General features: G+C 39.1%; 1 protein-coding gene across 1 annotated transcript; it reads right to left on the bottom strand.

The window, feature by feature from the left end:
• Positions 1–81: 81 nt before the first annotated feature.
• On the bottom strand, positions 82–27353 carry LOC134839054 (myb-like protein A). The gene is made up of 7 exons (XM_063854459.1): positions 26523–27353; positions 25771–25977; positions 12798–12956; positions 10988–11299; positions 9643–9833; positions 2657–3096; positions 82–756 (listed from the first exon to the last, which is right to left on the bottom strand). Exons 1-7 carry the CDS (start codon positions 26851–26853, stop codon positions 336–338), a joined length of 2061 nt encoding a protein of 686 aa, XP_063710529.1. The 5' UTR covers positions 26854–27353; the 3' UTR covers positions 82–335.

The raw sequence follows: 27353 nt of genomic DNA, 5'->3' as shown, positions 1-27353 counted from the left end.
TCGAATTAGTATAGAATAATTTCAAATTCCATTCTCGAACAGAAAAAAAACACTAAAATATTAGAGTAAACTCTGCTTGAAACTACAAATTTACATGGTTATAAATAATTGATATAATATTTTTAATAGCGAAAACTAAAAAATTTTGGTAAGAGATTGCACAATAAATAAAATATTTAGATATACGGCTTCAATTTAACTGGAAACCTACCAAGCAATATCTCCGCTAGTTTTTAATATGGCATAGGGAGTTTTCTTTGCTGGTAGTTTTACGGATCTGGCCCATGTGTTCGGAATTTTAATTAGGTATTTTAAATTAAAACTAATGCAAGCTATCAACATTGGAACTCGGAAGCAGAAGTTTCGGAAGAGCTGCTTGCCACTTTTCCTCCAACTGATTGCCCTCCGTTGGGTGAGGTGGGGGTGCTCGTGTCTTTCAAAATGGGGGGAGGTACTTGGTGTTGATGTACGTGATGGTGATTTAGGTGGGAATTACTGTTATGCGTGCTTATATGGCCATGATTAGCATTCAGATTTCCATTGTTGGTCACGTGATTCCCGTTGCTATTCACGTGATTTCCATTGTTGTTCACGTGACTTGTCTGGTGCTGGTGTCCCGCGTGCATCTGGCTGAGAGTGGTGGGCGATGCGAGAACCAGTTCGATTTCCGAGTAGTTGCCGAGTCTTTCCACTTCGACGTCTCGTCTCAGCCGTGTGTTGGGTAGCTTTCGAACACGCTCAACATGTACGGGAAACCTTAATAAAACAAAGAATTAATCGTATACTGCAAACGTATCACAAATGATTTTCACGGCAGTAACAACTACAGTGAAATTTTCAGGCAGTTCGACAAAAAACGAACTGTTTTTTTTTTAAATATTTTTTTAAACTTTTTTGTTTTTCTTGAAAAGAGCATCGCGTTCAAATTAAGCTTCTAAAATTAAGAAACAACCATAATCATAGCAAAAATCATGTAAAATCATTTCAAGTCCTCTCCAATTAACCAATCCATGCCTAAACTTTGCCAGCAGTATAAAAACGGAAACATTCAGGTTGATTTTTCTTGACAAAGAAAAGTTTTTTAAAATCTTTGTTCTGAACCTTAAACTTGGCCTTATAGGTTTTAGTATGACACCACACTCCAAATTCTAAACGTTTTTTGAGTCGGGAACAAAACTAGTTAGGCCATAAAGCTTTAAGAGATTCAACCAGCCTCAAAGCTCGAGACCCCCTCTTTTCAGATTTTAACAATGAAAAAGGGCAAAGGTGGGAGGGATCTTTTCAGGTTTTTAAAAAAAACTATAACAGGAGATAGAAAATTAAAAATTACATGAATGTGAAGCGGAGAAATTGGCAGTTGCAAGTGAATCTATAAAAACTGAATCTATTATTGACTGTTTTGCTGTTACAAATCGAAGATTCAAATTCAGTTCGTAATTGATCTTTTTCCTGAATAGCCCCCCTTTTTTTTTGAAAAAACCTAAGATCTTACCACAAATCTTAGATCTGTGCCTTGTTCCTTCTTTTCATATGTGAATTCTGGTCAGAAAAAATCAATCAATCTCAGATTCATTCTTTGAAAGCAGCTCAAGGAAATTTTTAAGATTTTAGAAAGTTTTGAATTAGCAAATCATTGCAGAAGACTATTAAAATTTTTAAATGTAATTACTGTTGCTAGGCTTCAAATTGGCTTCAATCTGTTGTTAAATTAGTTTCAAATATACCTCAAATAAATTTAACCGAAGTTCAACAAAAACGTTGATAGATTTCAATTCGAAGATATGCAAGGTACAAACATCAGATTTGAGCCCTGATCACTCAAAGGGTCATGATTTTGGTACGTTTTAAAAACATACATTAATGGTCAACTAACCCTAAAACTTATTGAGAACTCAAGCCTCTGACGCCAATAAGGACTTTTTTGAGGAGGAGCGCTTAGTCCGGAGGAGAGAAGCGCTAGGGTTGACCAAACTCGCTATCCGAAAATTTTTCTTTCGGAAATCTTACAGTTTCTTTCGGCTCTAACTTTTAAAATTACGGCTTTTATGCTGAGTACAATACGGCTTTTATGCTGTTTTGGAGAGATAGGAAAATCATTTTGGTCGACCTAAACAAGGTTGACAAAATTCCTGCTCTGCGCCTGGTTCCGACAACGTAAAGGCAAGAAATTTGGGTTTCGGGTTTATTCCCCAGCAAATTCAGGTGCCACAAATAAATATCAGATAAATATTAAAATAAAAATAGCAAATTCAGGTGCTACAAATCGTAAACAAATCTATTTTCGAGCAAGAAATGAGATAAAAAAATAATATTTTGAAAAATTCGATGGGACAATTACCCATAGATCTATCTGTTGGTTATTGTTTGCACAGAAAACGACAGTTCTTTTTAATATATGGTTTTTTGTCACAATACTTTTCGGAGAAATAATTTTCGTATAACTTTAAGGGAACTTTTCCATTTTATTTATTGGAGGTTAACATGCAAAACTTTTTATTTCTTCGAAAAGTAATCTCTAGTTTGACATAACACAGTTCTTTGCCTTGGTCATTTTTTAAGTACCTTAGAAGGAATTATGTAGGAATATATAAAATTGTAATTTCCCAAAAACAAAAGGACATCCCACTGATGTAAAAAAAGAAACACCTTGACTTACGTTTCGAATAACTCCAAACATGCAACCTCAATTAAGCCTCTTAGCGTCAATTTAGTCAGTGGCAGGTCAATTTCGACGAAGTCCGGATCCTTGCCTGCAATTCGCACCTTCACGATTCTGTAACTCCTCGACACTTCTCCTTGTGGGGATCCGAGGTGTGAATTGTTCTGGGAAGAGTGGGATCCATTTGGGTTGGATGAAGCCCAGTTTTGGGAGTTGCTGTTTGGGGAGGTCATGTCGTATGACTGTTGTGGAGGGGGGTGGTGTTGAAGATCAAGGGTAAAGGACTGGTGAGCATTCGGAAGGTGTTGATGTTGTTGATATTGATTGCTATTTATGCTGCTATTGTTGTTGTTAATGTTGTTGTTAATGTTGTGGTGTTTACCGCGGCTTCCTGCTCCACCTCCGTTCATCAGCTGGTGTCTTTTTGTTTCTCCGATCTGCAGGCATAAAATAATTTGGGCATCAGTAAAAATTTGACCTGTTTCCACGTCAAATTAGATCAAGCTCAGTCCAGCAGAACTGCAGCCCCAAAAACACACAAGTAAAAGATCAAATGTTCAAAAAGTTGCACCAAGGAAATAACAAACGCGTGCAGCCTCTTAAAAATTTTTCGCCTTCAAACATAGCTGTCAAAAAAGTTCCCTAAAGGCAGTGACGTGTTAAATTCAAGTTGACATCACTTTTTAGCTGGAATGACATAAGATAAAGTCCAATTTTCGTTTGACGGCTAAGATTACAGCATTTCCTGTTTGCAGTCCATCGCTCTAAGGCTATGACAGTGCATTTTGATTAAAATAATGGCGTAAGCATCTAACACCAGCCTGAAACGTCACCACCAAGAAGCTAAAGTTTTCAGCAAATAATGGGTTTTTATATCGCAAAGAAATCGGCATGATTATGTTTTTACTCTTTCAAAAGCGGGCGTAATAGTGCAGAAATTTTCCAGCAAACTCCGCGCCGCGATGACATTTTTTGGCTTAGAGGTTGAAAGAAAAGAACCAAATAGGGACCCTTTGGGTTGGCAGCGGGCAAATACTTGAAGTAAAATTTATCTCCCCCCAGTTTTGCTAATGTGCGTCGGTACAACGAATTTTCCTCTGTTTTTTCAACTTTTTGAAGAAAATTTCCAAGATTGTTTCAAATTTCTTTGTTTACCCGGAAAGTAGTGAATAAAAAGGATAAAACTGAATTAAACTTAAAATATTTATGGCTTTACATACAGGTTTTTTTTTATGAAATATTTTAAACCAATTTTTCTCGACACTGAGATATGACCAAAAAGAACGCTCAGGACACCAGCAGAGTCTGTAGTTTACTACAGTTGTTTTTAAGAAATGACTGGTTTTCTAAAGTTTATCATTTTTTTTGCAAATATTCTTCTGATGAGAAGAGCTACAACAATCCTCAATAATTTTTTTCTTTCAATGAAACCAATGTTCGATCCATTTTAATTTTAAAAAAATGCTCAAAAATAGACTATAAATCGAAAATTTTTGAACAATTGCTATCTATATTGAGAAAATTTTCTCAAATTTTTTTGATGTCATTCAAATTTCAACTCAAAGGGCATTGCGCGAAAAATCCATCAACCTAGATTGTATTTTTTATATGACGTCATGTATAAATTGGTCGACGTATATAACTTGATCGACAATCCCGGGTTGAAGACCCACCGTTAATTATCGCTTTTTCTGTACTATCCCAGTGATGGCTATTTTCCAGCGCTGATTCATGTATAATGATGAGTGCGGGATCGAACCCCAGTAGTTTACCGTTTGAGCTCATTTTGATAAGTTTTTTTTTTTTTACTGTTTCATCTCTAAAAATTAGCCAAATTAGCAATAACCTACCGATAAGTTTGCTATTGTGGCAATGAACATCGTTAATTCATCAATGGCATCGCTGTTTTTTTCTTTTTTCTATCGCTGATTTTCAATGTGAACTCAACCTGGGATCGCGTAAAATGGGAACTTAAGTAGAAATATCAAAATTGAGCATTGAACAGTTCTTATGGCCACTTTAAGTTCGTGGTAACTTTTTAAAACAAACTCGAAACCAGGCGTGATAATGACTGTTTTAGGATACAAACACTCAGTTTCAGTCAGCGGATAGATTAACATAGAGGCAAAGAAAGGGCTTCAGAGTATTTGCGATACCTAAAAACTAAATTCTGTAAGCTAGCGGACAGAAAATGGGAGGGAAACGGTTGAGTCGATTTTCAAAAAATGACAAAATATGACAAAAAAACTACAAAATTTAACCAGTCTATCTCGTGGTGTTCAGTTTGAGGACAACAGTTCAAAAAACGCAATCACAAGCGTTGAAAAGATAATCAGAAAGCCTGTCGATTGCCAAATAGGCCAGCAAAACATGGCTAGACGCCAGTTGAGCCGAAAAAAGTTGTTGTCGTATAAATTTTGATCTAAATATTTCAAAACTCCATCCGCAATTTTGTTTGCACTCATCTCTAGTGGTAATTAGTTTGAAGACACAATTCAAGAAACGCAATCACCAGCGTTGAATATTTATTCAGAAAGCTTGACGACTGGCGAATAAACCTACACCACATGGCTAGACGCCAGCTGAGCTGAAAACAAAATTGTTGTCGTACAAAATTTGATCTGAACTTCTTGATACATCTACATTTTTTTAGCGTTTATCTCTAGTGGTGTTTCTTTGAAGACGACAAGTCAAAAACCGCAATCACCAGCGTTGAATTATTGTTCAGAAATTTTGTCGATTGGCAAAAAAGCGGACAACACGCCAGTTGAGCCGAGAAAACAAAATTGTTGTAAAAAATTTAATCTAGAAAGTCAGGTGACAAAGCTGATATGATATAAGCATATATCATTTCAGCCGAAACAAAAAAACAAAAAAAAAACGAAAATAAAAAGGAAAATAACCAAAATCAGGAATGGTAAATTGGCCAAAAAGGCTGGCTTGCAAGCTAGCAAAAAACGAGACCAATAAGTCAAAAAAAAATTTGAAAAACAAAAATCTATAAAAAATCCATAAGTTTGTCTCAGGAAAACACTGTCGATTTTCTAGAAAACACGGTAGCAAAAACACAATGAATAGCGTTAAACAAGCATTAAGTATCGCTTCCCGAGCGTCTATTGACAACAAAGCTTTGGTAGTGCAAAAAATTTAATTGTCAGAAAAAAAACTAACCCATACAAAAAACTTATTTCAACCAAATTCGCATAGCGTGCTTGGAATAGTGAAATTATAGCCAAATTACTAGAAATGTTAAGGAACTTTATGCGCAACAGAAACACCCGAATGAAAGTTGGTCGGACAAAAACATAGGCGCTATTTTAAAATAGTATACCTCTACATCAATCGGCTTTTTTTCAGCAGCAATGAGAATTTAAAAACTATCTTGCTGACAATTAGAATTAATTGATGGGGAAATTTGAGTAAAATGGTAAGTATGAAACAATGTTGTCGAAACATCATATGACCCGAAGCACCTAGGATTTGACATTTAACCCTATTCTGACATAGTTTATGCCATCTATTTCAAATTGCGTATGCCAAGTTAGCGCATTACCTCTTTCTGGTGACATGAGGTAATTTGGAACATGTCGTAAAATAGCTAATGAGTAACTAATATGAAAAATGCTTTGTGGCCGCTGACCTGCATACCACGTTCCGACTGCTTATAGTTTAGCTAGTGTTATATAACTGGTTAAAAATTAACATCATTATAATTTACACCATTCTCACCCCATACTCGAAATAACATTCTTGTCCAAAACCCATAGTCATGCCATAGCAACCAAGCGGCCATGCCTTAGCAGGCGTATGCCCGATGCTCTAGCAAAAGTCGACTGTTCGAGGCCCATCATGATTTTAACTCGTTGCCTGAGGGTGAAAGGGCACTAGCCAGTTCGGAAAAATAACCCAATAAATTACCGCATGGAGATCGTAACTAGAGGCGCAAATGAACAGCTCATAAGTTGGTTATTTCCTTGGTGATTGAATCGTCTTAATCAGGGGCGGATCTAGGGTTTTCTCGAGGGGGGGGGGCAGATTTTCCAAAAAAACGTCGAGAAATTTTCCAAAAAAACGTCGCTGGCAAAAATAACAGGCGTCGTTAAAAGGCGTTTTTAGGCACTTTTTGGAACATTTAAAAAACTCTTTAGAAAAAATTTAGGGTCCTTCAGCCACAAATGGATATCTGAAAAAAGTTCAAAGGGGGGACCTTTTGGGTCGGCAGGGGGTCGAATCCCTGAAGCGGAAGAGTCCGCCACCCCCCCCCCCCCCCCAAATCCGCCCCCTGGTCTTAATCTAATCTTAATTTGGGGGCCGGATTATTAGAATGTGCACCCATGTAAAAACATCCGATTGAAAAGCTCGCTGATTAAAAATTTGATTACTCGAAATTGCAATTTGGCAAAATAATCATTTCGCCAAAAAGTGTAATTAATTGAAATCGACTTTTACCTTCCAAATCGATATTTACAAAAGCGATTTTTGAAAACTCATTGAATTCTTAGACTTGATTGTTTTCCCTCTCAGTGAAAACCTAATAAAAGCAGGTAGGGTGGAGCTAATTTCCAACTAATCAATAACATAAATTCATTAAATTTTGTACCGCGGTTTGACAAAAACGCTCATCATACAATTCCATACTATGGATAATATGCTGGTCATAAAATTTCTTTCAGTTCTGAAGACAGTAAAATTGTACGCAGAGGCAAAGCGGAGCTTTACACCACATGCGATACAAAAATGATTGACTACGATTACGTGCAGAGGAATCGACAAATCAAGAAAAAATACATCAGAAAATTAATTTTACTGTCAAAAAATATCTAAAAAGTTTTTTTTTGCGCCAGTAGAGTTTTGTTAGAAAAAAAATCAGAATAACAGAACAAAACTGAAATTTCAAAAGTCCATTCTTCGGAAGTTTGAGCAGAAAAAAAAACGAAATTTTTCAATTTGCAAAAACTCAGGCCTGACCGAACTCAAATTTCAGGTCTTTAACCCCTCAATCATGGGTCTTTCAGCTGTGACTAATTCGAACAATGATCTTTGAAACTAGGGGCCCTGCTGAAGCTGAAGATACTTGTTTGACATTTTTAAAGAATATCAAAAAGTTTTGTTAATGAATGATGAAAAACTTAATGTTAAAATTTTCAAATAAGAAGTTGCCAAGACATCAGCAGTTTCTCTATAAAAAATAATTGATTAACCGCTTATGCAAGTGACATACCTTTAACCCGTTCTCATATTACCCATACATTTTAGTAACCCATACAATCCCATACATTTTAATATTACCTGATTTTATCAAAATGGAAACGAGTTTTTAATAAAGCAATTAAAACACTTGTAATATAATCGCAAGAGCATTCATGATATCAGAAACGCATTATTTTCACACTATGGAAAGGTACAGTAAGCATGTTTCAATATTATGAAATTGACAGACTTCGGTGTTCGCTCAAGCTGATGCTCTTCATTTGTTAAGCTACAGTTTTTTATACAAATTTGTAGCGAGCGCGTATAGTTGGACAAAAGTTTTCATAGCATTAGGAGCATCAAGAATTTTCTACTGTAAGAAACCCCCCTCACTGTAGTTGCAACAGTCTCACATGTTTAATGAGATAATTGTCATCAAAGTTCAGGTATTGCTTTAGGCAATTATTTCTGGCTGTTGGGCAAGTGGCACAGAGTGTTCCGTCCATATTTGTGAAAAGAACCTTTATATTTCTTTTCAATATAGTGTCATTTTTTGTTAGCGGTCTGATAAAAGAATTTGACGACAGCTTAGAAAATTGGATTAATCAACGATCACAGTAAAAAAAAATTTTGTTCAATTTTCTTACAAATATTTTTTGAATTATTGAAGATTCCATTCTCAAAACCGCGGTGAAAAAAATTCCAAAAAAATACAAGAGTAATATTAAAATTAAACCGCCTATTTTTCTATAAAAAATCTGCTCGCTTGCTTTTTTTGCTCAAACTTTATCTAAAACTCAAACATTTTCAACCAGTTTTTCTCGACACTGGGACAACGTTTGAAAAGTTTTTAAGGTCCTTCAAATCAGGGCTGAGAAGACTTTAATATGATAGATTACGTGTAGATACTCTTTTGGAGAAGTTTAATGTTTCCTTTAAAACAAGTTTTACTTGACCTTGAGATAACTTTTTGAAAACTTTTTAATGCCATTTGAATCATGACTGAAAAGTGAAAATTTCCGATGACTACTTGTGGTACCTGATTTTGCGAAGAAAAACTAAAACACACACGAATACAAAGTTTTTCCCTGTTTTCAATAGTCGGAACAATAATAACTGTAGCAACACGCAAAACATTCAGTGTTACCATTGGTTTTGGCGCAAAAATTGACCCTGAACTTCGTTATAGTCAAAATTCGCAATGTATTTTTTTTCTTTAGAAAAATGATACATTTAGGACAAATCAAAATAATTTCAGAAACATATTCGAAAAACAAAGCCAACAGTTTTAAATAGGCTTTTAGTATTTACCGAGCGGCACCTAAGCAGACAAGTGGGTAGACGCCCCTTGAGCTGAAAACAAAAAAGAATAATTTTTATTTAATTTCACAACTTACTGGAGTAACGCAAAAACAATTGCATCTACGATGAAAATTAGTGACTGCACACATAAATTTCCCGTTGTGGCAGCTAAGCCGACCAAACATAAGCAGACAAACGAAAATCTGTCAATCCAATTTGTCCTGGTAAGATTTTTTCAATTTCATTTTTACTGAAAAAAAAACTCCGACCGGGACTCGAACTCCAGAATTCAGGGTGCAAATGCATCCGCGTTACCTATAGGTCAGGTAAGAAAAGGTGTCGAAGTTTATCAGGTTCACTAATAAAGCAACTTCACAATTTTTTACAGATGTGTAAGAAAAGTCGTTTACGGGAAAAAAAGTTTAGTTCCCGGTTACAGACACTTGCTCTCGCAAGTGTTACTATTACGGAAATATATTTGCCCAGTTTACCTTCGGCGTGTTGCCGGCGGACACAAATCCGTTTCCGTACACCATTTGCCCTCCTGCTACAAGTCCCGGTGAAGATGTGACAACTTGTCCAAACCTTAGACTCCGTTGCGAATCCGAATCGTTCTCCAACGGCGTGTCGACGTGATTAGATCCTGAACTTCCTCGGCGCCTTCCAAATATGGGCAAATTTCCTAGAAACAACGAAGTCGGGTGAGCTCCATGAGAAGACGAAGATGAATTATTCACAGAATTCGGCATGATTGCGCAATAGCAGGTACGTAAATTGAGCCGTAAAAACCTAATATTGTGCGATAAATTAGGTAAGACAGCCGCAACAATTGACGTAAGATAGAAGGCAGTGCGTGTCAAAAACTGCTGTTCAAAACGGGGGGAATTTGACGCGGTTGTTTTTATTTTTCAAAGTACCGTTCAATTTTGGGGCTTCAAGACGCTTGTGTTGTAGATCTTCCTTGAAAGAAATGATTTAAACAATTTCAGAGGGTTAAAATCGATCACAAATTGAATTTTTGGCATCAGATGGGAATTTTTGTCAATTGATCGGCAAGTTGAGCGGTTATTTTGTAAGTCAATGCTAGGTCGTCTTGCAAAAAAAACAGACACGTTCTTAGGTTTTCACAAAACCATTTTGATCAAAAAAACTTGAGGGCAAAAATTGAAGCAATCATAAAATTTAATGACGCAAATCGCTCAAAATAATGGCAAATTGCTGGATAATCTAAGTGATATATTTGAAAAGATACTTATACATTATTTTCAACTTCGTTTTATATCATCGTACACTTTCATGGATCGGTAAATTTATTGAAAAAACAGCCGCCTCAGTAAATAAGAAGCGCCGGTTAAAATACATTTCATCAATGAGTATGCAAGTCTGAAGGTAGGAATGAAAGACGATTATTTTGGTGGTTATTTGTTTAAACTGGAGAAAGGTCCCACTTCATTCATAAAAGATGCATTTTGTTACAATGAGATGGACGGAATTCTAAACAATACACATATATACCCGCGCAGAGAATTAATTGTTCAGGAAATACAATCAAACAGCAATTAACCTTTAATCACCTATCAAACAGGTACTGACGTCCCAATTCAGAAAGAAAAACGCTTCAAAAAAATTTGAAAAATACAAAAGGCGGAATATGCATCGTTAATTTAAGAAAATGCATCAATAGGCAATTAGCACAAGCAAAAAGGAAATTTTTCAATATTATGAAAATGTGAAATTGGAATGGGCAAAGATGTGAAAATTTTCAACAAAATGACAAAAAAGCGGAACAAATGTCCCTTGAGAGGCTAATTATTAGCACATGGTTTCAAAACTTACCGGTAGAACTATTCTTTGATGACTGCCAAAGAGTAGGAGTGTAGTTTTGGGAAGGGTGAGGGTTGACAGGGTCTTTTTCCACTACTGGCTGGTAAGGGTACGAGAAATCAATTGGTTCCGCTTTCTTGTTGATTTCTGTATTCAGGGTGCTACTAGTTGCCGTGAATTGTTTTTGGGTAGAATTCTGGTCGGGTGGAATAATTAGCGGGGTAGGTGGTCGTTTAATTCTACCTGGTCTCTGTGCGTTTGTTGATTTGAGAAGAATTTGTTCAACTTTCACTGAAGACGCGAGATCAATAGGAAGCTCCCCTTCTGAAAATACAACCAATACCCTCTGACGATATTAATAACACCCGCGGGGAATTTTTAGTATACGTAAAATATTTATCCGCCCTTTTTAAAGCTATTGTGCTCCATTGATCTGAAATAAATCGACCAATTTTGACTGATAGCAAGCTCTCAAATGTGAATTCTGAGAGATAAGTTTATAAATTGAGCTCAATTCAGAAATGCTTATCAATTAATCAAGGCAAGGGTACCGGTAAAAAGCTATTAGCTTAAAAATGTCAACTTCAGCCAACCCAAAATATGCGGGTTTAATTTTCACCATTTTTCATGGCTTAAGTAACAAACCGGAAGAACTTAAGCGACATGATTTATATTTAATTAATAGTGAAAAGAAGTTAAGCTCTCGATTAAATTAAGCTCTCGTGCTCTCCTTACCTTGTTTAAGGTGAAATCTCGAGATTTATAATCATATTTCATTTTGAGTGTATTAAATACTAGTAACTAGCAACGCCCACTTACCTTGAATTTAAGGCTGCCAGTAATTTTAAAGTCTAAGTGATTGACTTCCGTTTTCCGCATTAAATAGACCCGGTGGAAATGTTCCAAGATACATTATCAGCTCATGCTGGTTTGAAGAGAGAAAAACACCCGAAAACTGTCAAAACTTATCATAACACTTTTTCTGGGAGAAATCAATAACTTGAAAAAGAGTACTAAATAGTCAATAGTTTCAAGACATGATCAATTTTATACCGCCTCAAAATTTTAACAAAACAGCCAATGTTCGCCTGAACGTTTATTTGTGACAGCTCTTCATACTGTCTGTTTGTGGAAGCGAAAAATCTGGTGTCACTTGCTCCAACAAGTAGAAACCAACCGATCCAAAAACCGATAATTGGTTCTAAAATAGAGGACGGGGGTGACAGTGCCACAAGTAGGCTTAGAGTCCTTTTTTTTGTAAACATTTTGAATGTGATCAGTGATCAATTACATCAGAGGAAATAAGCCTATAAGAATTTTTTTAAAGAAAATGTAAGCAAATATATGCAGGGGCGGATTTAGGGGGGAGGCGGACGCCCTCCCTCAGGGATTCGACCCCCTGCCGACACAAAGGGTCCCCCCTTTGTACTATTTTGAGATATTCATGTTTGGTGACAGACCCTAAAAATGTTCTAAAGGCTCCTTTGGCGCAAATTTGTACTAATTTTGAGAGGGGAGCGCGCCTTTTTTGGCCTGTTTTTCAAAATTTTGCCGCAGAAAATTGGCCGAAGCAGGGTCTTTTTAGTGCCTTGGGAGAGCTCGAAAAATCAATTTGATCAACCTAAAAAGGTCGACAAAAAGGTTGATAAATCACCCCCCCCCCCCCCCCCTCTCCTCGAGAAAATCCTAAATCCTAGATCCGCCCCTGAATATGTCACAATATATAAATTGAATGGTTGGCCACTCGAAACTTTCTGTCATGAGAGCTTTCTGCCATGAGAATTGCCCCCCCCCCTCTCTTCTCTGTTTTCTCGTCGCCTACCTGCGCTGAGAATGTTTGGGTTTGCTCCCCCTTTGTTGAGTAGGAGAGTGACGATGGCAGAGTCGCCCCTCTTGGCGGCCCAGTGGAGGGGGGTCCAGCCGTTGACTGAGTTGACACAGTTCACGTCCACACAACCACTCTTCACAAGCTCCTTCACACCTGCACAAAAAGGAAATACTGGCATTTTTTGGAGGGCGGGGGGAACTCATTCGAAAACTTTGTTGATCTTAAGTCACTCCAATTAATTTCCGGCAGCTCTCCCAGAAGAATAAAAAATTTAAAACCATTTTTCCACGAGGGATAGGACCAACATTCGAGCTGTACAGCTCATCACGGCGAACCGCTGTTGTGTCCCTGTTTAAGAACTACATGCAATTTTTTTGGTTGTTTTTCTAGGCTGGGTAATGTTGCCTCACCCTCAAGCAACGAGCACGGATCATGGTGGGCCTCGAACATCCGACCTTTCGATTGAGAGGCGCAGACGTAACCACTTCCCCACTGCTCACCTATAAAGACCTTTTACTTAATATTAATTCGAAATTTTAGGCTACTGTAATCAAAAATTGTAAATATTGGGTGGCGTATTGGGGTGTTGGCAAAGCTCCATGCGGTCATTTATTTCAAGCAAAAGATGATCCCTTGGAACATTGAACTCTTCTGTTCGACCTAAGTAAAAAAAAGAGAAGACACAAAAACTTCGGAATACCAGCCAAAGTTTTCGTTCCAATCGCCAAGTGAGAAAGACCTTTGTGCATTTTCCAAAATTAAACTGCGTGAAGTAGTCTATGATATTGAGTGTTTCACAAAGAATGCTCTGAGTTCAATCAAAATCTTACGTCTGATCCTAGTCGAGTCTAAGACGCAAAAAACACAGAGCGCGGTTTTTCTTCAATGCTGGAGAAATTTTTGCCATATTTTCTTAGTCACGACTGAAATGGTTTTAATGATGATTTCACTCGACCCTTTACATGTTTGACTTCAGTAGTATTATTTGGAAAAAATTACCCGAATACAAAGCTCCTTCTCACCTTAGATGATGAGAACAAATATTTTGTTTTCTATCCCCCAATAATAAAAGAAATGAAGAAAGGCCTCCAAATGACTCCTGTTTGCTAAAAAAAATTCGGCTCAGCAAAAAAAACCTAAAAGAATCAGAATCATGAAAAATTACTGGACGAAAAGTCATAAAACAGAAAAAGACGCTGAACTGAAAATAAACAGACCAAAAGGGGAACAATGATGATGGATGACTTTGCCGTTGTCACCAAAAACAGCAAGCTCCTAAAAGGATTAGATTTATGTGACGCAATCCTTTCAGTTTCATATAACTCAGACTTGGCTATTCTGATGATATTCTGATAAACAGAATGGCACAAAACCCGATGGCATAATGGCACAAGATCTGAACGACAGGAAATTTCTAACGTTCCGACTATACCTTAATTCATATCGAGTAGTTTTTTGGAAAAGAAAATAATCCAAACCTACAAAATTTGGACAAATTTTGAGTCGTAGGAAATTGATACGACCGAGTAGCTAGCCTCAATTCAATTTCGAACGATTTTTTGGTGCGAGATAAATCGCCACGCATAAATAGTTCGCGTTACGCTCTCTGCATTAAGAAAAAAACTCTTCAAAGCGCAATATGCTCGCTCTAATCTCCAAAAACTGATCCAAATCCGTAAATTAATAAGAGATATTTCTCGGTAAATAACTCGGCAAATAGATAAATTTTGGCATTTTCTATCGATCAAAAACATCATGTAACTTTTTATCATCAGCTTGTTTCGGTACAAATCTGCGCAAGCTAGACACAAGAACCGGTCGGTAATGTCCTTGAGACAAATTGCTCTTTTTGGCGGTCAGCCTTAATCAAGGCTGAACCGAATTGGAACCAAAAATAGTTAAAACAGGATATAACCTCCTTTTTTAGTATATTAATACATGGGCAAGTAGGGGACTCGAACCTATGTCAACTGTTATGTTACGTTACTTTGTCTTAGTCCGCTTGGCCATCTTTTATATGCATTTATACTCTTGTTTTATATGCATCTATACTCTACATTTGCGTTGCAACATCCTCCCACCCCCCTGAAGAAGGAAGAACCGGAGCGAGCTTAACGGTCGGCCGAGTGACTTTACGGGTTGCGGTCTTAACAAGGGCGGATCGAGCGCAACCGTCCTGTCCGTAGTTTAGCTTGACGATTCGGGCGAGAGGGTAGTACCCACGCGGACTATCGGGCTCAATCACCCACACGAGATCGCCTGTTTTAAGAGTGAAGTCAGAATTAGTGTGCCACTTGACACGCTTATTCAGCGAGGGAACATATTCGCGAAGCCAACGAGACCAAATCGCGTTAGCATATGACTGCGCTCGCACGTACCTTTTCTTGTGGTTGAAGTGCTCCCCAGGTAAAAGCGAAGGAAAGCTTGTGGCATGTTGTCCAAGCAAAAAGTGGTTTGGGGTTAACGCTTCTAACTCACGTGAATCAGTACTAACGGGAGTGATTGGCCTCGAAGTCAAAGCCTGCTCAACTAAGCAGATTTTTGTTCCTAACACCTCTTCGGTGACTTGCCTACTGCCTAGTATATCGTAAAGCACTCGCTTCACGCTTCGGACGAGGCGCTCCCAGGAGCCGCCATGATGGGGTGCGCCTGGCGGGTTAAATTTCCAAGCAACACCTTTGTGTGCAAAAATGGTCGGAGCCATGCCATTCCAGCTCTTGATACAGGCAAGTAGTTCCTACTCCGCACCAACGAAGTTCGTGCCGTTATCCGACCAGATTGTGCTTGGTGTACCACGACGCGCAATGAACCGTTCAATGCCCATGACACAAGAACTGGTGTCCAGAGATGGTACAATCTCAAGGTGTACAGCCCTGGTGGTGAGGCAAATAAAAAGGAATCACCATCCTTTCTCAGTGCTTCTGCGAACCGGAACGTAAAGCGGTCCAAAGTAATCCACACCCGTATGATTAAAGGGTGGTTGCTTATATCCGAGACGTTCGACAGGTAAATTAGACATAAAGGCTGGATGATAATTGCTTTGCGTTTACGGCATGTTACACACTGATTTTCGATAGACCGGAGTAGTCAACGCAATCCAATTATTGTATATTTCATATTTAAAACGGAGCGCATGTAATTTAATCCGTGATGAAAATGCTTATGGTGGAGGCTGCGGGCCAACAAACGAACTAGGGTTTTTCGAGCGTCGAGTAATATTGGGTGCTTAGTATCAAACTAGGTAATCACTAAGCGCACAAAACGTCCGGTTGAACGAATGATACCAGCGGGACCGATAAATGGCGAGTATAAGGAAATTTTACTACTGTTCTCAATAGGTTTGCCAACCGAGTGTGTTTTTAACTCAACGGGGAAGGATTCCACCTGAGCATGATGAATCAGTTTGTTTTCTGCAATATCAAGCTCAGTGGGGTCGGTGATTTGTAAGTCCTTACCACGAAAATGCTTATGTGAAGGCAGAACCCTCAACATAAAAGCGACTACTTGTTTATATCTCGTAAAGGAACTGAACCTTTCCCAATTGAACCCGTGTTCGGGATGTTTGATGGATGTGACATCGGTGACGAAGGAAGATGATGTCTCCAAGCAATTATCAACATAACAGGAAGGACTCTTCAAGCGAATTTTTTTGATTACACGTTCGTCGGGTATAAACGGCCAATCAGTAGTCCTGAGAATGCTCGGACCAATAACCCAGCTGCTATCCTTGAGGGCTTCCGAAGAAATCCCTCGCGTACCGGTATCAGCTGGATTATTGCCGCTCAAAACATGGTGCTACTCATCAATAGTGGTCGATTCAAGGATTTCGCCGACACGGTTAGCGACGAATACTGGTAGTTTTTCAGTGGAGTTTAGCCACTGCAAAACTGTAGTACTATCTGTCCACATGTAGACATGATTAATAGAGACAGTAAGGGCGGTCACTATATAATCTTTCAGTCGTGTGGCGAGCAGAGCAGCTTGAAGCTCTAGCTTCGGTATAGATAGCGCTTTCATGGGCGCAACGCGAGCTTTACCAAAGTTGAAGGATATTTGAGGTTTGTGCGAGCTCGAGAGTCGCGCACGCAAAAACCCAACCGCACAGAAAACGTCCTGCGAGCTATCACCGAACATGTGGAGCTCAGTTTGATCCACAGGCTCTGTGAATTACCAACGGGGAATAGTCAATTGCCCTAAGAAAGGGAGACCGGAGTGCCACTCGAGAAACTTATCTCTTATGGCTTCGGGCAATTTGTCGTCCCAACTTTGGCCACTGATTTTCAATCTTTAAGTAAAAGACGGGCCCTAGCTGTGTATGGAGCTACCAACCCAACACGGTCAAACACAGAAGAGACAAAACTCAAGACGGTTCGTTGAGTTATTGCCTTATCGAGAGGACGATCCACGCCTCTGCTAACAACCAATGTGTCTTTCACATGGTCCCACTTAAGACCTAAGACGAGTGATGATTGTTCGGCACCGTTACATATTTCCTTGATGGGTGAAGACGAGGTTTCGCAATCCTCGGGGTTCATTGCTGAAGTGATTTCATCAGCATTACTGACAAATTTAGTCAAATTAAATCCTCCCAACTTTATTAAGGAAACCAAATCGCGGCTAATTTTAATTGCATGGGTAACGTTCTCGAACAAATCTAAGTAATCGTCCATGTAAAATTTTTCATTTACGGCTGAGGCGGCCTCAGGGTATGTGGACATATTATCAGTTTTTGTTTTTCGCAACGCGAAATTGACGCACGTAGGCGGATCCCGTGCGCCGAATATATGGCGAGTGTACTAATGAACTACCACATCGGAAGTGGTATCCTCCCGTCACAAAAAACGGAGTGAAATCTGATCGCGGGCGAGGACTCTTACCTGGAGGAACATACCCTCTTTATCCGCGGAGACGGCGTACTTGTGTTGACGGAATTGCAAAAGTACAAAAATTAAATTTTGGAGTAGGTCCGGACCGACCAATAAGGACTTATTTAAGAATGTGCCGTGAAACTTAGAAGCCCCATTAAGGACTCGGCGCACCTTACCCGGCTTATTCGGATTTACGACGGGATGATGTGGAAGATACCACTCGCGATCGGAACGCTTACGTGGATCATGCGGTTCGACGGTAACGACATACCCTTTCCTAATGTCCTCTCTGATTGTGTCTGCGTATCTTTCGCGCAATTCAGGGTCTTTACTTAGCCTTTTCTCCAATGTTTTCAACTGGGCGAGTGACGACTAATAGTTGATTGGTAGACTGACATTACTATCAATCCAAAGCATAGGCAAACTGTATCTTTTGCCATTGTGAACGGTTTCAGAATTTAGGATGGATAAAGCATGTTTATCCGCAGCGGAACGGGCATCGACTTGTTTGAAAGAACCATAAGATTCCAACTCGTACCAGGATTTTGTTTGGTCGCTCAGAGAAGAATCTTTAACAACACACTTGAAACACGAAGAACTAGAATTAACGGACGGCGGCAACGGACCACTTTTGACCCAACCTATTGGTAGGCGAACGGAACACGGTGAGTTTTTATGATCTCCCAAGATGAACTCAATGGGTCTAACGGCGTGGTAGTAGTCTTGTCCTATAATATTTTCAACGTCCTCATAAGTATATTGAGTGGGCTTAATAGGTGCTAATAGTGGATATTTTATCTGCAAATCAGCCATATTGATTAATTCGGAACCAATCCGAATATTGTCTTTAACATATGCACACAGAGAAAATACGAAATCACTATTACTATTATTCGGCTCGGAGGAAACTGTAAACTTGACCCTCTGAGTCTCAACGATGGTGGTTGAATTGAAACCACTAATTGACAAGTTAACGGGCTCTCCTACTAAGCCGAGACGGTTTACGAGTGACGAGGACATCCAAGAGTGAGTCGATGCACTATCAGAAAGAAACAACGTCAGGAGACTGGTTACATCCGAGGATACACCAAGTGTTGCAAGTGGCAAAAACCCTTTAGATGATTCAATGTCATGTACATCACTAACAGCGGCATGGGTGGAAGTGTTTGTATTCTACTTGGATTTGTTTGTTCCAGCCTTATTTGACACATTTGTATTTTCCCTCCGAGGAAATATTTTTTCGGCTCCATGGAGCAAGACATTATGCGTGCTATCACACTCTGGCTTCGGGCACTTTTTAGTTCTAGAACATTGCCGGAAACTATGATTGCCATTGAGGCAAGCGAAGCAAAGTTTCTGTTCAGCTACGTATTTTGCTCGCACTGCCAATTTGAGGCATAACCCGATGTCCATGACTATGTATTCCAGGGTCACTCAAGGCAGTGTGCTCGTGGTTATTACTATAACTTGTGTTTGTTGCATGAGCGAGGTGTGCGGAAGTCGTCGGTTCTGACGAAATTGGTACAGGAGTGAAGGCCAGCAAACCTGGCGCACTAGTAACGTCAGGAGGTGCTTGTGAACTAACAGAGTCTACCCAATCATCAGTCCGATCGGTTGCTACTTTTGAATTAGGTTGATTTACTCCTGTCGAGTTACTTTCCGCTACCTTCTCGCTAACCTCAGATGAACTGTCCTCAAGTTCAAACGCTTTCAGTTCCATTTCAATTAACTGCTTTTTATGACTTTCAGCCAATTGCTTTAGTTCCAGCTGACTTTGTTCGAACTTGAGAAGATTCTCTTGCTCTTTAAGTCTTAAAGATACTTGATACTGCCTTTCCAGCTCCTCATGGCGTCGTTTTACTAAAGCTAACTCATGCCGTTTCTCACTTGATGACATAGTGCAAACAGTCGAGGTATGACGAGTGGAAGCAGATTTATCAGACTTATGTGACTCACGTTTTCTACTTTCCTTAGACTTATTAGAGACCTTAGACCTGTTTTCAGATACTCGTGCTTCCAAATCTCTTGGTTTGTGCGAGCGTGAGGATGTCTCCGACCTAGTTTGTTGTAAAAATCCCTTGCTCCCTGTAATGCCGGCTGCTGAAAATGACGAAGGTTCAAGGCTCATCTTGTAACTCTGAGCTTCATGCATCACTTTATCGTTCATTTCGGTGGCTTTCTTAAGCCAAAGGTCTTGCTGAGCAATAGTTTCACAGGGTTTTCCTTGCCCATTGACGTCGGCAGCTTTTTCCAACGCAATTTTACATTTGTGAACAGCATTATCAATTTTTGCGGTGCGACTATTGTTCTCAAGGTACTCAAGTAATAATGAGTGACTTTTAAGCAGCTCATTTTCTAGATTAAGACAGGTTTCAAATAACTTGCGTATCTTACTTTGGAATTTTTCGTCCATGTTTTTCACAAATTGACAATGTTCTACGGATGCTCACTTATAGAAAACAATCAATAAAAGGAGATACTGTTTTGGTACGTAATTAAATTTGCATTAATATATCAACATTAGCTTACAAGATGGGGGAACTTGACGTCTCAAAGCTTCTGCCTGAAGCCTATTTTTTTATAGCTTTCCGAGCTTTGAGTGGTAAGCGGTTCCGCTTCTTACGAGTCTTAAGGATGTTAAGATTAGCGCTAAACGCCTTAGAAGGAGGAGAGTCTTTAACTCAAGGGAAGGAGGCTGGTGAAGCTCGTTGTACTTCTCAATTAGTACCTGGTCCTTAGCCTTACGCTTAGAGATAAAGTCTTTGACAACGTTCAGAAAGAGAATACCTGTTGAAACTAAACTTTCCTCTATATCCTCGGTTCCGTTCCGTCTACAGTATACAATCGCAGGAATATTTGTCCTATACCTTAATAACAAATTGACAAGTTGCTCACTACTCAGCTTGCGGTTATTGTTCCTGCGGTGCCTACTTATCGAGTTATTAATGCCGTCGTGCCAAATTACAAGGTCGTTATGGTGAGACAAGTAGTGATGAAGGTAGTACTGTATCGTTTTCTGGGAGTCTCTTGCGTTAAAGTTCAAACTTAAACCTGGCTTTGTAAAGCAATAATCTTTGACGCGCTTTTGAGACGAAGCGGGAAGTTTTTGGAGCGCGTGATCCAAGGAACTAGCTCCTAGAATGAATACCATATACTTAAGGGACCTATGCGACGGCTTCGTTACGCTTAAGTACCAATGGGGTTGGAAAATTAAGTAGGTCGGTTGAACTCCAACAACACCCACGGAGTAAACCTGAGGATGAAAGAATTCAACTTAACTCACTTAATACCACCGTACCTGACCACTTAACAATACTGTCACGCAACGAAGTCAATAACCGGACGGGCTAAAACGGCTTTGATTTACTTGAAGCGAACTGGCTTTCAGTTTCACCACAGGTGGGTGAGGGATCAGGCAAATTGGTTAAGTTCCAACAACACACGCGGAAGAAACCTGAGGATGAAAAACTCAATTTAATTTGCCTGATATTTCGCTACGAGACCACTTAACATAAGGTTGGTGTCATCTTACAGCACAGTTTCGCAGAATTCTGGAGACGTTTTGAGGATTTTTTGGCAAATTTTTACTTTTTTCACAAAATGTTTTGAAAAATTTTGGTCAGCAGGTTCGAGTCATAAACCAATCCTAAGAACTAGTCCAGTACCTCTTGTCTATGTTCCAATTTCACGGAATAATATTCTGTTCGCAAATATCCAAAAAGTTTTGGTATCGAGAAAAAAATGTCAATCAGTTCGTCTCTCTACCGACTGTAAGATATTTCAGTTCAAGGGAACTGTCCAACCAAAAATTTTGGGTATTGAGAAAAGTTACCGGGTGCTAGCTTGCGGGAAAATTTCTAGCATATATGACACCGTATTTAAATTTAAAGCACGAATGGAGAGTTTTAAGGGTTTTGAAAACTTCTAACAGTTTTTTAATTGGAGATTGGCGACACCAAATCCAAAACTTCGGGTGTCGAGAAAAACACAGCTCAAAAGTCCAAAAGTCAACAATCAGGACACCTGAACAGGCCTCTCTTCTACCAGTCTGCTCTTTCGCCTGTCTGCTCTGTCGTCTGTCGGCTTACAGGCTCCTCGTCCAACTGCACACTTCCAATTTTGGCCAATGAGAATATGCCGACGACTTTTGAACAGCTTTGACTGGGTCTGGCATGTGAGCTGTTGTCCAGTAGGCAGAGTTTCTCGATGCGCAGTCTGTTCTTGCTCTTCTCCAGGAGTCCGGAGGCGGAGTAGCTTACTGGACCTGCGTAGTGTCTCACTGTGAACTGCAGCTGCCTCAGTCTGTCCACCTGGAACGCCTCACTCTCCGAGTGCACCTTACTCGCCTTCTCAAAAAAGGAACTGTCACTCGCCTTCGAAAACCAAAGCTCCACTCAGATGGATCAAAACTCAATCTGCCTGGTAAATTCAGGGATTTGACCGCAACACCACTGACGCCTTTTAACAGGGAGTACTGAATGTGCTTTAATAACACTGGTGAAAACTAACAAATCGTCTTAATAGACTTCAGCTGCTCACAGATACTAAAACACTGTGCGTTTATCGGCTGAACTGTGCGTGTCCCTCGTGCAAATGCGTGAATAATGGTCCCATGAGGGGCGCCAAAAAATGCTCGCTCTAATCTCCAAAAACTGATCCAAATCCGTAAATTAATAAGAGATATTTCTCGGTAAATAACCCGGCAAATAGATAAATTTCGGCATTCTCTATCGATCAAAAACATCATATAACTTTTTATCTTCAGCTTGTTTCGGTACAAATCGGCGCAAGCTAGCCACAAGAACCGGTCGGTAATGTCCTTGAGACAAACTGCTCTTTTTGGCGGTCAGCCTTAATCAAGGCTGAACCGAATTGGAATCAAAAATAGTTAAAACAGGATATAACCCCCTTTTTTAGTATATTAATACATGGGCAAGTGGGGGACTCGAACCTACGTCAACTGTTATGTTACGTGACTTTGTTTTAGTCCGCTTGACCATCTGGTCTTATTTTATATGCATTTATACTCTTGTTTTATATTCATCTATACTCTATTATTTAGACCAAAAAATGCCCAATATGGCAATTTACGAACCCCCAGGACTTTACAAAAAATATCGGAGGTAAAATAACTTTTTACATTTGATGTCGATATCTTCAAGGAGATAACATTTTTTTGCTTAACTGATTTTTCACAAACAATCTTCTTGAGAATCCCGGCGTCCCAGATGTCTGAAATTTTGGGAGGCGACACAAACCAATATCAAAAAAAATTCTTTTTCCCTCACCCCGCCGCCCAGTACCGCCTTATCCTGGTACTGAGGGGGGGTCTACTCCACTTTTTTGATTAACTAATCAAATTTTTAGTAATATTAGATTTTCTTTCAAAATTTGGTTTCTCGATGAGTTGATCTTTTAAGCTTTTGCTCATTCAAGAAACAGATACAACGCATTGCAATTGCATATTAGTCAAATGTAATTTAGCTCGTCCATGCTTTGATCACATCTCACTTTTGAACGAGTTATTTTATATTACTTTGGAAATTTCTGCTCATGCGGCAACTATTTCATAATAAAAATTAACCTTTCTTTGATATCTATTCGAAGTTGTTGTACGGAATTGTTCAAAAATATATGGTAGGTTTTTGTTATAACGAGCCTAGGTTAACTGGAATAGGTTAAGTTGAAACGTCTGCTAAAGTGGCACGGGGTAAATAGGTAAAGGGTAATTTGGAATAGGGTGAACCGTTTTGTAACCTCTTATTTGATTTGCAAGCAAATGTCATAGATAAATCATACCAGCCACTATAAACTCTCCTGAGATTTTAATGAACAGATGATTTTCTTATATAAAGTTTCTAAGCACCAAATTTTTATTTTATTCAGGGGCGGATTTAGGGGGGACGGTCCTTCCCTCAAGGATTCGAACCCCTGCCGACCAAAGGGTCCCCCCTTTGGTACTGTTTAAGAAATCCATTTTTGGCCGACAGACCCTAAAATTTTCCTAAAAGCGCCTCAGGCGCCAATATATACTTATTTTGAAGGGGGGAGCGCGCGTCGAAAAAACGCGGTTTTTTGGTCAAAATTTTTGGACCGCATTTTTTGAACTTTTTCTCAAAACATTGCCTGCGGCGCAGAAAATGTTTCCAAAACAGGAACTAAATCGTGCTTGGGAGAGCTCGAGAAAATCCGCCAGCCGCTCGAGAAAATCCTTGATTCGCCCCTGATTTTTTTCATATGTTAAATGCGAATATACCGTTAAAATCCGATTAAAATAGCTACATAGCGCAAATGTTGCACAACGTTTTTTTCCAAAGTTTGAAATTTTTTTCCATCAAGATCTATTCCAAACTTCTAAAAAAATTCAAAAGTTTTTGTGACAAGCAGCGTAAAATTCACAGTTAAGTTACTTTCATGTGGAGACTTGCAGTCTGAACAACAAGCTAAATTTGATTTTATTCAAAAATATAGTTCAAAAACGAGATTTATAATCAACTAAGATGTATAGGTGTAATAACAAAGACTCAAGATGACGAAGCTGCCTAGAACTTTGAATTGACCATTTTATTTTCAGCTTCGTTCAATCTTTGGACTTGTGCAGTAAGCTCATCTGTTTTGATGGGCCCGACCACTGAAAGTTAGGAGCAACTTTCACTTCCGGTTTGTTGTAGTTTTTTTTCTGCGCAGGAGCAGGTTTCGCAAATAATCAGCGGAATGGGTCGAGTGATATATTATATTGAATACTTTTGACCTTTCAGTCATGGTTCATATGACATTTAAAACTTTTCAAAAACCTATCTCAGTGTCAAGAAAAACTTGTTCGAAAAGGAATATAAAAACTCCTCAAAAGGAGTGTCCACTCGCATTAGCGGATTTAGGGGGGGGGGGGGGGGGGGGGGGTGGGGCCCCTTTATGTTATTTTGACATAGCCCTTTTTGGCTGACTGACTTCAAAATTTTTCTAAAGGCGCAATTGGCGCCAATCTATACTAATTTTGAGGGGGGAGCGCGCGCCGAAAAAACGCAACTTTTTGGTAGAAATTTTCCAAAAAGTGCCTAAAAAGCTTTTTTGGCCTGTTTTTTCAAAAATTTGCTTGCGGTGAAGAAAATTTGGTCAAATTGGGGTTTTTATAGTTGTTTGGGAGATCTCAAAAAATCAATTTGGTTGACCTAAAAAAAGGTCGACAAAGTTTTCAAAATTTTTTTCATCACGAGGCCAAACTGTGCACTGGATAGGCGCACAATTTTCTGTCTGTATATTCCTGGATTCCAGAGACAATTCTTAGAACATGTTCCAAAACGTAAATGGATTCAACTTACAAAAACTTCTGTGGATTCCGCGTACAAATACCTGTAACGTAAATTGGCTCTTTTCCAGTCCCCCCCTTTCAAATTTAACTTTGAAAAGCTTATTTAACCTTGTCTTAATGCAATGAGATTTGGCGTGGTGAACAAATCAACAACTGTGAACAGATTTGTTCTTCATACTTTACAGCGTAACATCACGCATTTAGCCGTAATAACACGTAAAACAAACATAAAACTCGGTATTTTGAAAGGTGGGGGGGGGGGGACTGGAAAAGAGCCCGTAAATTTTGTCGACACATTGACTTTGTTGCATATTTCGCTACGAGCAAATATAAGTGGTTGTTCCGGACTCCGCAAACGTAAGTGGAATCCGCAAACTTATGCGGATTCTGCCTTTAATTTGCTGATTCGACCTTCAGTTGCGGATTCCGCGACAGCTTATTTTTACTAAAACCATATTTTATTATTTTTTCGTGATTTCCACAAACTTGTTCCGGATTCCTCACATTTTTTTGCGGATTCCGCAAAGTTGTCAGCGTTTGGAGCAATTTTAAGCAATACAGTGTTTTAGCTATTTGTCCGTGGAAACCAAAACAGCAGAGAAGATCAAAGAAAAATAGCATTTGCGGATTCTGGGACAAATCTGATTTTCGCCTGTTGAGGAATCCGCTTACAAATCACAAAATGCACAGTTTCACAGTATGGCCTCGTAATGTTAGAAAATCCCCCCCCCCTCCCCCTCGAGAAATTCCTAGATTCGCGCCTGTCTACACGTGATCGGGATGATCTCACCTTTCAGATTTCCGAAGCAGCAGAACTCGCGTAGTTTCTCCTCGTTTTTCGCGGACGGCAATTTCTCGTCTGACGTTCGACTGTCTAAACTGCCTCCTCCGTTTTCGCTCAAATTAGATTCACTCAAGCCACTCTCGACTCTGGATTGGATATCCTGGTCGTCAAGGTCGAACAAATTTTGTGCCGCTGATAGGAGTTTAGAGGAGTCTTATGTCAAACGGTACTCGTTTAGAAACTTTCCGGTGTATTAATTGAAAAATTTTACGCTCAGATCTTTGCTAATCATTGTTTTGAAAATGTGTTTCTTCGGCATTTTTCCTGCAAAATTTAGAAATTCAGAATTAAGAACTTCAAAACCAGTTTTAATAATCAAGTTTTGCTTATTTTTTACAGTGAATTTTCCAGTAAAAAATAACGAAATTAGGACACTTGTATACCTGCAGTGTGTGTATTTTTTGTGTGCTTTTTTCTTGCCGCCTAACATGACTTTTTTGGTAATTTTTTTTTAAATGGTCTAAAAAAGAGAACTTCGGCATTTCACCTCAAAGTTTGCTAGCAGCTCTCAAACTTAAGTTGAAAAAATGGGAGCTATAGCTTTCTATTGTTTTAGAAGAGCTTCTTGGGAAATAATTTCAGTGATCCTGAAAAGTCCAATTTTTGAAAAAACCCCTCCCAAAATTTAAATTTTCTGATAATGAATGTTGTGGGGGGGGGGGGGGGGGGGGCTTAGGTAATAATTTCTAAACAAATACCGTTTGGCGGAGTAGGAATGCGAAATGAAGAGGATGCTGAAGAGGGAGGCTTGTCTTTTTGGCTGTGGTCTTTTAATGAAGCTGAACTGGTTAGGGATTCTGGTCCACAGTTAGTCTTTAATTGGAAATTATTCACAACAATGGCGGAGTCGGCATTTGAATTGAGAAGTCTGGTCTTTGGGGGCCGGAGGGGGTCGCTTCTTCTGGTCGGAGAGGGTGGGTAAAAAAATGGGCCGGGTTCACTCTCAGGGGACGTGGTCTGTAAGTGAGCACCATTTTGGACATCTTTATTGTCCATTCTTGAGCCTTCAGCCAGAACCACAAGGAACATTTAATTTAATGGGTAATTGTTTTGAAGTTTGTACGGCCATCATCCAAATGTTCGAGTAGTCCAAAATAAGACACTTTGAAAAAGTTTAAAAAGGTTGATAGAATGGAAATATAACATCACCAATCAGTTAGGCTGATGTCATACACAAATTTGATGCGACCGCCAAATTTAAAAGTATCACAGCGTGATAAAGGTATGGAGATTATTTTGGAATTAAGTGGACATATGACACCAGAATTACGTGAAAATGACCCGATTCGATTAATCAACCAAAAGAGATCACTTCACTAAAATAACTCAATTGGGGTCTCTATAAATAAACTCCGAATTTACGTCATGAAAAGTAATTTATTATACTGCCAAATGGAAAATGGCGCCCATTTGTGAACCAATTTACTTGGTGCGAAATGGACCATTAACTCTGATTTCTTTTTTTTTACCGCAAAAACAGTCTGAGCTTGATTTTGATCCGGTGAATTGGTTCAAAAAATCAGCTTACA

The sequence above is a fragment of the Symsagittifera roscoffensis genome, chromosome 2 (genome assembly GCF_963678635.1).
Source record: "Symsagittifera roscoffensis chromosome 2, txSymRosc1.1, whole genome shotgun sequence".
NCBI lineage: Eukaryota > Metazoa > Xenacoelomorpha > Acoela > Convolutidae > Symsagittifera > Symsagittifera roscoffensis.
The sequence above is the reverse complement of the archived record's forward strand: the minus strand, read 5'-3'. Positions and strand labels throughout refer to the sequence as shown.

Excerpts from the sequence above, each read along its gene's own strand:
- LOC134839054 (XM_063854459.1), bottom strand. The coding sequence starts at position 26,853 with ATGTTCCTTGTGGTTCTGGCTGAAGGCTCAAGAATGGACAATAAAGAT. Across the intron at positions 3,097-9,642 it reads CCGCCGGCAACACGCCGAAG|ATCGGAGAAACAAAAAGACA; the intron begins GTAAACTGGGCA and ends TTATGCCTGCAG. Across the intron at positions 757-2,656 it reads TGTTTGGAGTTATTCGAAAC|GTTTCCCGTACATGTTGAGC; the intron begins GTAAGTCAAGGT and ends TGTTTTATTAAG.